Genomic DNA, 15,385 nt, shown 5'->3' with positions numbered 1-15,385 from the left:
GGTTAGCAGTGAAATACCTTAGGCACTATGCCTCCAGAGCACGCATAGAATTCAAATGTTAATCATTAGCAAGCAAGCATATGAACAGTTTATGGGACAGCTTATATTCTAGGGTTGGAACCCTGCCTTCATTTTCAACATTTGCTTCTCAGAGACTCCCTGTTTTCTCTATGTTCAGGATTACCACTTTTCTCACCTTGTTACTGATAACATTTTATCATCATTATTATTTTTCTCTGTGAAGACAATTAGGCTCCATTAGATTTTGCTTGCTCTTATTGATGCTAATATACAAAATATTCTGTGTTTAAGGTGATTTTTTAATCTTACCCATTATGGACTCATTTTAAAAATTTATTCCTTGGAGTCTGCCTTATTGATTCTTCTATATAATGACTTGCAGTTCTTAGATGATAAAACTTTATTTTTTGCTAGTAGTTTCAAAAGAGTCTAAACCTTCTGGATAATAATTTTGGTTTAACCGAATATTAGTGATTTAAAATCATAAACTAGAATAAATTTTTATTTTAATGGTACTTTCTTATGGAGGTATCTAAAATACATACGTATAAACAAAAGTATATAGATGCTCTCTTCATGGTTTTGTGACATTCACATTAATTAAAAAGTAGATTCACAATTTGTTTCATAAAATTAACAAACTAGATTCTTTATTGTGAAGTCTCCAAAGAGCCAGAAGCTTATGAGTGAATAACAAAGCATTAGTCCTTGAGTTTTAGAATATATTTTACGAAAATTACATAGAACATGATTCCCAAACCTGGCTACCAAGTCAAGTCACTTGGGGTGATTTTAAAATACAGAATGGTGAGTTCGACCCACACATCATAAAAAGGCTCCTTGGGATAGGATATATCCATATTTATTTTTAAAAATATTCCCATAAAGTTCTGATCTGCAGCCAAGTTTGGAAACTATAATTTAGAAATAATAATTTTCAGAGAGAAAGCAAATATCAATGCTGTCTTATTTATTATCCTTAGGGGTAATATCCCTTTGGAAGAATTGCAGTGTGAGCAATCATGGGACATTGGATTTGGTGAGGTAAAGCACATTTTATAATTAACTATTTACATTGTCATGTCAAATTTTAGTATTTACAATTTAGTTTAACTTAAGGTTAGCTTTTAATGAAAAATTTCTTTGTATGGCAAATCTCTGCTTTTCTTACTCTGGGTAAATTGTAGCTATATTTAGAAATTATAATAACACATTTTCTTCTGGTCTCAGAGTCGTGGAGGCTGAGGTTCACATGCTTCAATAGTCCTTTGGACTAATTGTTTCATTATGTCTGATTTTTTTCGCAAGGACTATATGGTTCCTGGCTACCACTGCTGCCTGCTCTGAAATAAGAGGTCTAATAAGATAGAGTGGGGGAAAGTGTGAACAAAGCTCAAAATCATAAAGAAGACCAGGCTGACAGGTTTGATGAATGCTGGTAGAATCCCCGAGATTATGACCCTAAGATATCCTTCAAGCTAGGAACAAAAAGGAAAAAAAAGAGAGAGAAAAAATAGCACCTTTACAGAAACTATAATGTACTTTATTTGAGAGGAACAAAGTACTTTCTATAAGTAGTTTAAAATTTCCTCCAAGATGAAAATGCTTTAGGTTTCAATATGTCACACAGGTAGACATAGGTCTATATTTGAAAATATTGGAACATATATAAATATTTATTATGTAATGTTATAACCCTTGCTCATAATAAGGGTGTATGATTGTTACAACATTCTAGGCACTGTGCTAGGGACTTTATGTACTTTAATTAGCAAAGCAGATTAATGCTATAAGGTCTAAGCCAGGATTCAATAACTCCTGCCCTATATATTTGCAACTATACACATTGTTTTCTCTTTAATAAATATGCATAGAGTACATATCAATTAATTTAGTAGATATTTAATGACTCTCTCATATATGCCAGACTGGGGATACAGTGGTGACAAAACAGTTTTTATTCTCATTAAGCTTACATTCTGTTATGCACTACAATCTGTAAGGTACAGAGATGAAAGAAGCTGTAATCTAGCAGTTAGATAGAAGCAGAAATAAAATTTACTTAAGATAAATTTCTCCTATTGAAATTTCTACAGAGTGCAGTGGAAGCCTACTAATAGGCACTTCTAAGTTTCATAGGTAGTCAGAGAAGCTTTTATAAAACAGATTAACTTTTGAGCTGAATATTGATTGTTGAGTTTACCAGATGGACAAGCTGTCTGAGCAGCAGGAGCAGATAGGTAGAAATTAAAATATTAGCAGCATAGTTTATTTTAGAAATTACAAGTACCTTGTTTCTTTGTTATTACTGCTACTAGTATAGCATAAATTATATGGCTAGGGGAGTGGCAAGAAACAGTTGTGGATAATTCAAAGGACCAGGTCATAAATGATTTTGTATGATATATAACAGTTTAATTTCATATCACTGAACAGAGAGACACTGAAGAAATTTTAGCAGTGGATTATGCTGCCATCATAGTATTAAAATGTTGACTCCAGCAATAGTAAGAAGAGAAATGAGAAGCAGCAAGACTCAAGGCCAGGCAAGAAATAATGAGGACTTCAAGTTGGGCTGTGGCAGTAAGGATAGAAATGAAGGAAGAGTTATCACAAAGGTTTAGGAGATCTAGACTTGATAGGACTCAGTGATTTTTTTATTAGTTGAAGGAAGACATTAAGGAAAACCTGGATTTATGACTTGGGTAAATGGGTTGTTGATGGAAACGGCCAATCACCATGATAAAAAATATAGAAAGGGGTGGCAGAAAAGTTTAGCTGTACCCACTTTTATAGAATAGAGTTCCATGGTGAAATGGCTACCCAGCCAAAGAATGTGTTTCCTAATATTTCTTACATCTAGGTGTACCCATGTGGATAAATCTCACTAATGGAGTGTAAACAGAAGTGATGTGCATCATTTTCAAGTCAAGCTTTTTAAGAAGTTGTGGGGACTTCCGGTAAGGTGGAGGAATAGGCAGACAAGCGACCCAGACCCTCTTCAACAAAGAGAAAAGCCAATTGTCAGAAATACAGAAGATAATCCTGGAGCCCTGAGCTTTGAAAGGAACTATACAGACTCAATGGCACATAACAACAACAACAAATACAGAAGTGGATTAGGAACCAACTAGTAGAAGAACCTGAACAAAAACAGTAAGTACAGAGATGGTCAGAGCTGCGGACTGTCAGCTACTCTGATGGGACCAACAACTTGAATATTTCCAAATGATGTTGGGACCTGAGAATTGACCTAAAGATCAGCCCTGGTCACCAAGGGTTGCAGGGATAACTGTGCTAGTGGCCTATGAGTAAGGAAGGGAAACAGCAAGGAGGGAGACAACCTGAGCTGTGGACTTTCCATTGTCTGGAGGGTGCAGCCATTTTGATTGTTTACATGCAGCAGCCATTTTGGATATTTAAAGTGACCAAGGGCAAAGCCATTTTGAATGTTTACAAGCAGTGGCCATTTTGGATATTTAAAGTAACCGAGGGCACAGCCATTTTGAATGTTTACAGGAGGTGCTATTTTGGATATTTAAAGTGAACGAGGGTGCAGCCATTTTGAATGTTTACAAATGGTGGCCATTTTGGTTATATAAAGTGACTGAGCGCATGGCCATTTTGGATATTTAAAGTGATGGAGGGTACAGCCATTTTGAATCTTTACAAGTGGCAACCATTTTGGATTTTAAAGTGACAGCATTTTCATTGGGATTCCAGGGACATAAGAATAGGCTCTGTTTGCCAAGGTCAGCAGAGACATACAAGAGGCTGACGACAAGAAAAGGGACAGGTGCTGAATGTATAAGTGCTGTCAACTACTGAATAGAGGAACACAGTACCCTGCTTTCATAGATAACATACAAACAAAATAAAGATGACGAAAATCATGGGCAAATCACTCCAACATACAATCACCAATTAAATATAAATACAAAAACATCACAAAACTTGGAGACAAAAGAACATCACAGTTCACACAAAGGAGCAAGATAAAGCAGGAGAAACAAGGGACCAGGATACAGATCCAAAACACATCCCTGAGAAAGAAACTGCATTGGAACTCCCTGATAAGGAATTCAAAAGAATTATATTTAGGTATCTTCAACGAATTGAGAGACAGATCAAGGAAGACACAGAGAAAACCCTTGGACAATTTTGAAAGAAAATAGAAGAACAAAATGACAAAATAAATGGAAACTTTCTTTGTTGGTTGCCAGGGATGGGAGGGGAGGAGAGGGAACAACAACAACAAAAAAATGCATTGACCCGTGTCACTTTAATTTTGTGTATTTCACTGTACATAAATTATATTTCAATAAAATGCATTAAAAAAGAAAAAAAGAAGCAGTTGTAATGCCTTCTCCCTGTTACCTTTCTTTTTCTAATGGATAGATGGCAATAAGGCCCAAAAGGATGATCAAGCCACAAAATGGAAAGTACTAAATCTCTAAATCACTACAAGGAGAAAAATTGCCTACTGACAAGGAACATCTACTTTGGATTCTTACAAGAGAGAGATAATTGTTCTTGAGTGTTACACATTTTGTAATGTATTTTTAAAAATAATACATAGCATTACTCTTAATTCAGAGGAGGAACTGATTTCTACCAGAAGATGAGTTAAGAGTGATCTGTTGAGGTCAATTGAGGTCCTTTCAGAAAGCTGTAATCTCCATGGATATGCATACCCAAACCAAAGTCACTGCCACTGAGTTGTTTTGTGGAGATGTATAGTAGGAATTTAACTATATAGGTTTTAAGGTCAGAAGTTGAAGCTGAATAAAATTAAATCAAGTCCACAAGAGCCAAAATATTACACTGATGATATCTCACCTGACTTTAGAGACAATCTGAGGAATAGATTTGATACGTTGAACACCAGTGACTGAAGTCCAGATCACTTGTGGAATGACATCAAGAACATTATACATGAAGAAATCAAACAGTCATTAAAAAGACAGGAAAGGAAGAAAAGACCAAAATGAATGTTAAAAGGAACTCTCAAATTTGCTTTTGAACATAGAGTGGCTAAAGCAAATGGAAAAAATGATGAAATAAAAGGGTTGAACAGAAGATTTCAAAGGACAGCTTGAGAAGGCAAAGTATTATAATGAAATGTGTAAAGACCTGGGGTTAGAAGACTGATAGGGAAGATGTTCAGAATTTCTTAAAGCTGAAAGAGCTGAAGAGAAAATTCAAGCTGTAAGTTGCAATATTGAAGGATTCTATGGGAAGATATCAAATGATGCAAGAAGCATCAAAAGATATTGAATGATTCAGGAAGGATCATACAAGATGGAAGGAGCATACAGAGTCACGCTACCAAAAAGAATTGGTCGATTATTTCTGGAGGTTGCATATGATCAAGAAACAATAGTATTGAAGGAAGAAGTCCAAGCTACACTGAAGGAACTGGCAAAAAACAAGGCTCTCGGAATTGACGAAATACCTACTGAGATGTTTCAACAAACAGAAGCAGCACTGGAGATGCTTACTTGTTTTTGCCAAGAAATTTGGAAGACAGCTACCTGGCCAACTACTAGAAGAGAGCCATATTTGTACCCATTCCAAAGAAAAGTGATCCAACAGAATGTGGAAATTATCCAACAATATCTTTAATATCATAGGAAGTAAAATTTTCCTGAAGATAACTCAAAAATGGTTTCAGCAGTACATTGACAGAGAACTTCCAGAAATTCAAGATTGATTCCCAAGCAGATGTAGAATGAGGGCTATCATTACTGATGTCAGATGCATCTTGACTGAAAGCAAAGAATACCAGATAGATGTTTAGTTGTGTTTTATTGACTATGTGAAGGCATTCAACTGTGTGGATCATAAATGCTTATGGATAACATTGTGAAGAATGGGAATTTCTGAACACTTAATTGTGTTTATGAGGAACCTGTACAAAGACCAAGAGGCTGTTGTTCAAACAGAACCAGGGGATACTGCATGGTTTAAAATCAGGAAGGGTATATGTTAGAGTTACATCCTTTCATCATACTTACTCAGTCTGTATGCTGAGCGAATAATCTGAGAAGCAGGACTATATGAAGAAGAAGACGGCATCAGGATTTGAAGATTCATTAACAACCTGCAATATGCAGATGACACAACCTTGCTTGCTTAAAGTGAAGATGACTTGAAGAATTTACTGATGAAGTTCAAAGACTACAGTCTTAAATATGGATTACACCTCAGCATAAAATGAAAATCCTCACAACTGGACCAGTAAGCAGTATCAGGATAAATGAAGAAAAGATTGGAGTTGTCAGAGTTTTCATTTTACTTGCATCTACAATCAACACCCATGGAAGCATCAATCAAGAAATCAGACGTCATATTGCACTGGACAAATCTGCTGCAAGGGACCTCTTTAAAGTGTTAAAGAGCAAAGGTGTCACTTTGAAGACTAAGATGAACCTAACCCAGGCCATGGTATTTTCATTTGGCTCATATTCATGTGATAGCTGGCAATGGATAGGGAAGACTGAAGAAATGTTGATGCCTTTGAATTGTGGTGTTGGCAAAAAATACTGAAAATACCATGGACTGCCAGAAATACAAATCTATCCTGAAAGAAGTGCAGCTGGAATTCTCCTAGGAAGTGAGAATGGCTAGACCTCAATTCACCTGCTTTGATCATGTTGTCAGAAGTGACCATTCCCTGGAAAAAGATGTCATGCTTGGTAAGGTAAAGTAGAAGGTCAGCATAAAATGTGTAGACCTTAAATGACATGGATTGACACGGTGGCTGCAATGATGGGCTCAAGCGTAGCAAGGATTGTGAGGATGGCATGGGACCAGGCAGTGAATTGTTCTGTTGTACATATGGTCACTATGAGTCCAAGCTGACTCTGTGGCACCTAACAACAAAGGTCAGGAGAGATATGTTGTTTTCAGTGGAGAAGTTTTAACTGAATACATTTATGTACATGATTCACAAGAGAAAATGTATAATAATGTAAGATAATAACAAAGTTTGACAGAGTCTCCAGGAGCTGTACCATTTAAGTTTGGAGGATGTGAAGTGAAAAAGAAGCCAACAAAGGAGATCTAGAATGAACTACTAGAAAGGTCTGAGGAGTCTTAGAAGAGTGGTGTCATAGGGAAGAAAAAAAAGAGACGTTCAGGGAGAGAGATGTGGTCTGTAGTATCGGATGCTTTCCTGTTACTACTTTAAAGAGCTCACATTTTCCAAAATATGAATAATATATATGTATTTCACCCCAAAAGGAATTATTAATAGTTTAAAAGACTTAACCAAACTCTGTTTGACTACCTTTATATCTTGAAAGCTGGCAACTTGAATGTGCCTAGAGCAAGTCAGAAAAGAAACTCATTGATGGAGCCTAAAGGGGATCGGGTGTTGTAATGAGTTCTTTGGGCAGAGTAGGTGTGGTACTTTTAATATGTGATGTCTACCCAGAACTAAAGGTACATTGGAACCATAGCTAAAGTCTTAGATTCTGCCAATGTCAGGTGGTGGTGATGGGAGTGAAGTTTCCTGGAGGAAATCAACAGTGGCCACCATAAGTAGAAGGTAGGGACAGAACAGAGTGGTAGACAACTCCAGGTAGAATAAGTGGGTCTAGGATTATTACAGGGTTCCCTGATTCTGGGCATTGGCAGAGTTCTACTCTGTCTTTCATTTCTGTAGCCATGTTGTTTCTTAGCATTCCTTGGCTTATACATGATTCCCAAATGGTCTCTTCTTCCTGTGTGTGAGATTCTCTGTGTCTCTTCTGCTCTTTTTATAAGACATCATTGAGAAGAGATTAGGTTTAGGACTCATGTTATTCTGGTATGCCCTCATTAAGGCGACAAAAGAAAAACTCTTTTTCCAAATAGGGTCACATTTACATGAGCAACGGTCAGGACTTCAGTGTATCTTTTTTGTAGGGGGATGCAATTCAGCCCATAGCAGAGAGATTCATAGCTAATTTTCTAATCAGAATTTAATAAAATAAGAAACCAACAAAGATGTTTAATCTCCATCAACTCCCTGGTAATTAAGAAACACTTTGGGTTAGAAGAAAAAGGAAGGAAATAAAAATAAATTATGTATTATATAGAAAGTGATGAATACCAAACCAACAATATGTTCTACTGAAAATTTATATCTCTAAGAGCTTAAAAAAAAAGGAAAAATCTTAAAATAAATAAACTGATATCAATTTAAGAAATGATAAACAAACTGACAAAAGAAGTCCCTCAATTGCCTGCCTTTTTCAACTGCATTTACTGTGATTATCAGAAACCTTTCGTTTTTGTCTATAAATGATTTTTCTGCAATTTCTATTCTGTTGCTTTCTGTTTTGAAAACAATTTAATTTAATCTTACTGCTCCTAACAGGCTAATTTTTCCTCTTAGATATAAAAGCATTTTTCTTGAATTAAAGTAATAAAGAGCTCTGGTGGTGCACTGTCTAAAGTATTGGACTGTTAAGTTAAAGTAATAGAAAGGAAGAATGCTATAAAATGAATTGGTACAGTTTCAAAATAACTTTTCTGAATTTTGAATGAGAACATTGAAATAGGACAGATATAAGTGGATATTACTGTATGTGCTTGAGAATTGTTAAAATTTTTTGTTTTCTTCTAGGTTTTGATGGAAGAAAGAGGAACATGTTCTTTAAAAGACAGGCCAACATCTACTAAGAAAATCTGTCAGGGTAACTGTATAAGCCTTTTATCCCTTTAAAAACCTCTGTCATTTAAACAACAATCATCAGTTAAATTTTAAATGTTTTTTAGCTTTTTGCAAGCAAATATATTTTTCATAGATAGAATATACTAGTAAATGTAAATGATTCTTTAAAATTACTTGTATATACAATATAGATGATGAGTATTTAAAATAGATATGCACAATTTAATGAAGAGCAATAAAACACATATCCTTGTCACATCATGTAGTTTAAGAAATAATACATAATCTATATCTTTGAATATTTCTTCAATTGTATTTCCTATTCTGCCACCTAGAGGTAACTATTATCCTGAATTTGTTTTCTGTAACTTTTATTATACATAGACTTTTCATTGCTTGATTTTGAACTTTATGTAAACTGAGGCAAACAAATGGCCTGTACAGTTAAGCACTTGGCTATTAGCCAAAAGATTAGTGGATTGAACCCACTGAGAGGCACCTAGGAAGATAAGCCTGTCAGTCTACTTCTGAAAGGTCACAGCCTTGAAAACCCTATGGAGCATAGTTCTACTCCGACATACATGGGTTTGTCATAAGTAAGAATATACTCAGCGGCAACCAACAACAACAATTTGGCAATCCTACCAACCTTGCGCTTTTATAACATAGCCACATCAATAGGGATTGTGGAGAAACTATGAATTGTCCCAAATCCAGTATAAATAGGGAGTCCCTGAGTGGTACAAATGTTTAATCCTCTACTACTACTCAAAACCACCACTCGCCTGTCAGTTTGTCATGCTGTGGTGGCTTGTGTGTTGCTTTGAGGCGACAGGCTATGACACCAGTATTTCAAATACCAGCAGGGTCATCCACGGTGGACAGGTTTCAGTGGAGCTTCCAGGCTAAGACAGACTTAGAAGAAGGAAGGGGCCATCTACTTCCCAAAGAAATGGCAGTGAAAACCTTATGAATAGCAGTGAAACACTGTTTGATATATTACTGGGAAACTTTATGAATAGTCCTGAAACATTGTCTGACATAGTGCCAGAAGATGAGCTCACCAGGTCAGAAGGTACTCAAAATATGACTGGGGAAGAATTGACTCTTCAAAGTAGAGTTGACCTTAATGATGTGGATGGAGTAAAGTTTTTGGGACCTCCATTGGCTGATGTGGCAAGACCCAAAATGGGAAGAAACAGCTGAAAACATCCATTAATAATTGGAACATGGAATATACGAAGTATGAATCGAGGAAAATTGGAAGTTGTAAAAAATGAAATGGTATGCATAAAGATTGATATCTTACGCATTACTGAACTAAAACGGACCGGTTTTGGCCATTTTTAATCAGATATTATATGATCTACTATTCCAGGAATTATAAATTGAAGAGGAATGGCATGGCATTCATCATCACAAAGAATATTTTCAAGATCTATCCTATAGTACAATGTTGTCAGTGACAGGATAATATCCACATGCCTAAAAGGAAGACCAGTTAATGCTACCATTATTCAAATTTACACACCAACCACCAAAGCCAATGACAAGGAAATTGAAGATTTTTACCAACTTCTGCAGTCTGAAATTGACCCAACATGTAATCAAGATATGTTGATTTTCACTGGTGATTGGGATGCAAAATTGGAAATGAAGAGTCACTGGTAGTTGGAAAATATGACCTTGGTGTTAGAAATGATGATGGAGATTGTATAATAGAATTTTGCCAGACCAACAACTTATTCATTGCAAGTACCTTTTTTTCAATAACATAAACAAAGGCTACATACATGGACTTCATCACATGGAGTACACAGGCATCAGATCAACTCTATCTGTGGAAAGCGGTGATGGAGAAACTCAGTATCTACAGCCAAACAAGGCCAGGAGCTTATTGTGGAATAGACCATCAATTGCTCATATGCAAGTTCAAGTTTAAGCTGAAGACAATTAAAACAAGTCCATGAGAGCCAAAATATGACCTTGAATTTAGAGAGCATCTAAAGAACAGTTTTGATACTTTACACACCAATGACCAAAAACCACAGGAATTGTGGGATGACATAAAGAACATCATCCATGAAGAAATCAAAAGGTCATTAAAAAGACAGGAAAGGAAGAAAAGATCAAAGTGGATGTCAGAGAGACTCAGAGAGATTCAAATGGAGTCTTGTCAGTAATCACCATGCTGTTTCCCTCTAGCATCGTAGTGCTTGAAAAACTAGGTACAGCAGTTTGAATTAGGGATTTTGGTGCTCTGAACAGCTCACTGAGTCAGAGCACCAAACTCTGGAGTAGAATTAGAAGAAAGGCACAGGGGAAAAAAACAAAAGAAGATCCATGCTGTGGAGCACGGATAGGCAGCCAAGAAAGGCCATTAGAGACTTCCCTAGGGAGCAACTGGCAGCTGAGAATGACCATTTGAGATCTCCCTGGGTCAAGGCAGAAGACACACCATACCAGCATACCAGTGACCACACCAGCATACTAGGAATCACCCCAAGGATCTACCTTCAGCACCTGATTTTATCAGTAACTTGGGTCAGCTGGGTGCAAATGGGCACGTCCACCACTGAAACCCAAGCAGAGAATTCATTGGTGCTCCAGGAGTGTGGGCTCACTCCCCCATCAGTGGGTCACTGAATAGGCTTGTGTCACCTTAGAGGTCTGCACTTGACTTTATCACTAATATTGGGACCACAGATTACTAGCAGGCACTCTCCTGACTCCAGTGTAGCTGAAACAGAGTACATCTTTGGCATTGCAGGTGGGCGGACTCACAGAGGAACTCCTGAGCCAATTGTGGTCTGGGCAGGTTGAGCTGGTGCTGCAGGCAGGGAGGGCCAGAGAGAGAAACACCCACAGCAGATCGTGGAGCAGGGAAGTTGCCTTGGGTTGGCTTTTTGGTGCCAAGGGTCTTCGGGAGCAGGATTTTTGCATGTGTCTCAGCCTGGTGGAAAGTGGTGACCCCCTAACAACTGGAGTCTTTGCTGAAATTGAGCTGTGGGCCTGTAAGTAACAGTACGATGTCATTGGTAGCGGCCCGCTCAAAGCCCTAGAAACCACCCCTAGCAACAGCAAACTTTCCTTTTTCTGCTCCCACCTTCTCCTCCAATAAGTTCACTCATCCAACAGAAGTAACCACATTCAGCCAACATAAAACCTCCCAGTTCAAACTCTAAACCCTCTTTACGACAAACAGAAACCCATATCCACATTCCACACAATGACTCTACCATCACAAAGAAAACTACAGAGCAACCCAGCATACCTGAATTAATAACTAAATAAAATAAAATACACCAGGTTCACCTTTTCAAAATATTAAACCATAAAACCAAGACAAAACAATGCATAACCAACAGTTAAGGACAACCTTAAAATGTCTAGGAAACAACAGGCAACCTCAAATCAAACAAAAAAACAGGACAGGATATTAGAAGCAAAATCACAAACAAAGTTCTCATTATACATGGAGGAAGAAGAGGCAATAGAATTATCTGAGAATGAATTTAGAAGAAATGTTTAAAGAGCTATACAAGAGCCTAAGGAAACCCCAAACAGAAACAAGGAGAACACAGATAGTTCCCTGGAAGACCTCAGGAAAATCATTCAAGAACAAAATAATAAGATTAATGCACAATCAGAACACATACAAAAACAGCAGTTAGAAATGCAGAAGATGAGTACCGAAATGTAGAAGATAAATACCAAAATGACAGAATTACATAAGACAGTAGAAGCACAAAAGAGTAGGTTAGAACTGGCTAAAGAACACATATCCCAACTAGAAGACAAATCCCTGGACGCTAGCCTGTATGAAGAAAAATCAGCACAAAGATTTAAGAGAAATGAAGAGAACCTAAGAATTATATGCGATGGCATGAGAAAAACAACATAAGACTCATTGAAATTCCAGAACAAGAAGAGGCGAAAAAGACCACCAAGAAAATTGTGGAAGATATGCTAACAGAAAACTTCCCCCATATCATGAAGGAAGAAAAGATATTTGTCCAAGAAGCTCATAGAACCCCACACAAGATAGATCCCAAGAGAAAAACACCAAGGCATATTATAATCAAACTCTCCAAAACCAAAGACAAAGAAAAAAATTTGAGAGCTGCCTGGGACAAAAGAAATATTACTTATAATAATCAAACAGTTAGACTGAACTCTGATTACTCAGCAGAGACCATGCAGGCAAGAAGGCAATGGAACGGCATTTATAAAACACTGAAGGAAAAGAACTTCCAACCAAGAATCCTATGTTGTTGTTGTTGTTGTTATGTGCTGTCCAGTCAGACCCGACTCATAGCGACCCCTCCTTGGGTTTCTGAGGCAGTATCACTACGGAAGTATATTGCCTAACCTTCCTTCCGAGGAGTGGCAGGTGGGTTTGAACCACCAGCCTTGTGGTTAGCAGTCAAGTGCCTTAGGCACTACACTACCAGAGCTCCTAAGACTCCTATATCCAGCCAAATTATCCGTCAAATATGAGGGCGAAATCATGGCATTCTCAGACAAACAGAAATTAAAGGATTTTGTGAAAACCAGATCAACCCTACAAGAAATGCTTAAAGAAGTCCTTCCAATAGAGAACCCACAACAGAGATCAACAAAACCAGGATATGTGGCATCAACACTAAAACCAAATCAGAAATAGATACTCAAAATAAGACCATAAAACAGTGTACCTTAAAAACCAAGGACCTCAATCAGCACACAACAACAGCAACTAACCTATCAGAGGGAATAAAACTTGTAGGTACAGACTTTCAAATGGAGAGGAAAACAGTACAATGTTTTCACAGTATGCACTGTTCTAAAAATGTAGAGACAAGAATGTACTCCAAGGTAACCACAGAGAAAAATAACAACCCTTCTAAGCAAATCCAGAAGAAAAGAAAACATATGAGTTTAATAAGCACAAAACCAACTATAAAGAAGAAAAGGGAGAAAGCATGAGCCAACAAATCGAACTCAGCACAGAAAAGTATATGGACCAAAGAAACACCAACAACATGACAAAAAAAAAAAAACATAATAGAATGACAGCATTCAATTCATACCTATCACTAATTACACTCAATGTGAATGGACTAAATGCACCTATCAAGAGAAAAAGAGTGGCAGACTGGATAAGAAAAGAAGCCCCATTGATATGCTGCCTACAAGAGACCCACTTTAGACACAAAGATAAAAACAAATTAAGAGTTAAGGGATGGAAAAAAATATATGAAGCCAATGGAAACCAAAAAAGGAGCAGGAGTAGCAATATTGATTTGTAATAAAATAGACATTAAGGTGAGAAACATCATAAGAGATAAGGAGGGACATTATATGATGCTGAAAGGGTCAATCAACAAAGAAGACATTAACAATAATAAATATTTATGTACCCAATGAAAGTGCTCCAAAATACGTGAAGCAAATATTAACTGAATTAAAAGGGATAATAGACAACTGTACAATAGTAGTAGGAGACTTTAACATACTGCTTTCAAAGAGGGACAGGTCAACTGGAAAAAAAAACCTCAACAAGGATACAGAAGAACTCAACAATACAATCAACCAACTTAGCCTTTTGGACATATACAGAGTATTTTACCCAACAAAAGTACAATTCACATTCTTTTCCAGTGCACATGGATCCTTCTCCAGAATAGACCATATGTTAGGACATAAAACAAGCCTCAATAAATTCAAAAGCATTGAAATATTGCAAAGCATCTTCTTGGACCACAAAACTATAAAATTGGAATTTAACAATAAGAACAACAAGGAGAAAGCATCAAACATATGGAAGCTAAACAACTCACTGCTCAAAAGCTACTGGGTAACAGAACAAATAAAAAATGAAATAAAAAAATTCCTAGAAAAAAAATGAGAATGAAGATACATTATACCAAAACATGTGGGACACAGTGAAAGCAGTACTCAGAGGACAGTTTATAGCAATAAATGCTTACATCAAAAAAGAGGAAAGAAGCAAAATCAACATTCTAGCAACTCCAACAACTAGAAATAGAACAACAAAAGAATCCTACAGTATCTAGAAGCAAGGAAATAATAAAGATCAGAGAAGAAATAAATGAAACAGAAAACAAAACAAAACAAAAAAACCATAGAGAAAGTTAACAAAACAAACAGCTGGTTCTTTGAAAAGATTAATAAAATCAATAAACCATTGGCAGACCTAACAAATGAAAAGAAAGAGAAGATCCAAATCATAAGAATTGTAAACGAAAATGGTGTCATCACAACAGAACTAACTGAAATAAAAAATATACTAACAGAATATTATGAAAAACTGTACTCCAATAGATTTGAGAACCTAGAGGAGATGGACAAGTTTCTAGAATCATAAGACCTACCTAAACTATCCCACTCAGAGATAAAAAACTTGAACAGACCCATAACAAGGGAAGAAATTGAACAGGTCATAAAGAAACTTCCCACAAAGAAAAGCCCTGACCCTAATGGCTTCACTGGAGAATTCTATCAAATATTCAGAGAAGAGTTGACAGCTATGCTACTCAAGCTATTCCAGAACATAGAAAAAGATTGAACACTCCCAAACTCATTTATGAAGCAAGCATAACACCAATACCAAAACCATGGAAAGACAACACTAGAAAGGAAAACTACAGACCAATATCACTCAGGAACATAGATGCAAAAGTCTTTAACAAAATCCTG

The 15,385-nt window shown here is 36.7% G+C and overlaps 1 protein-coding gene across 1 annotated transcript in view; it reads left to right on the top strand.

The window, feature by feature from the left end:
• The window catches only part of CUNH12orf40 (chromosome unknown C12orf40 homolog), a 99,681-nt gene that overhangs the window by 50,453 nt on the left and 33,843 nt on the right, over positions 1-15,385 (top strand). The window contains exons 10-11 of the mRNA XM_007943184.2: positions 1,005-1,065; positions 8,636-8,699. Of these exons, the coding sequence (XP_007941375.2) occupies positions 1,005-1,065; positions 8,636-8,699 (125 nt within the window). The remainder of the gene's footprint in view (positions 1-1,004; positions 1,066-8,635; positions 8,700-15,385) is intronic.

This window comes from Orycteropus afer, unplaced genomic scaffold, assembly GCF_000298275.1.
Source record: "Orycteropus afer afer isolate SDZICR_OR568_19922 unplaced genomic scaffold, OryAfe1.0 scaffold00100, whole genome shotgun sequence".
Lineage (NCBI taxonomy): Eukaryota > Metazoa > Chordata > Mammalia > Tubulidentata > Orycteropodidae > Orycteropus > Orycteropus afer.
Note: the sequence above shows the minus strand (reverse complement) of the source record. Positions and strands in the feature narration are given on the sequence as shown.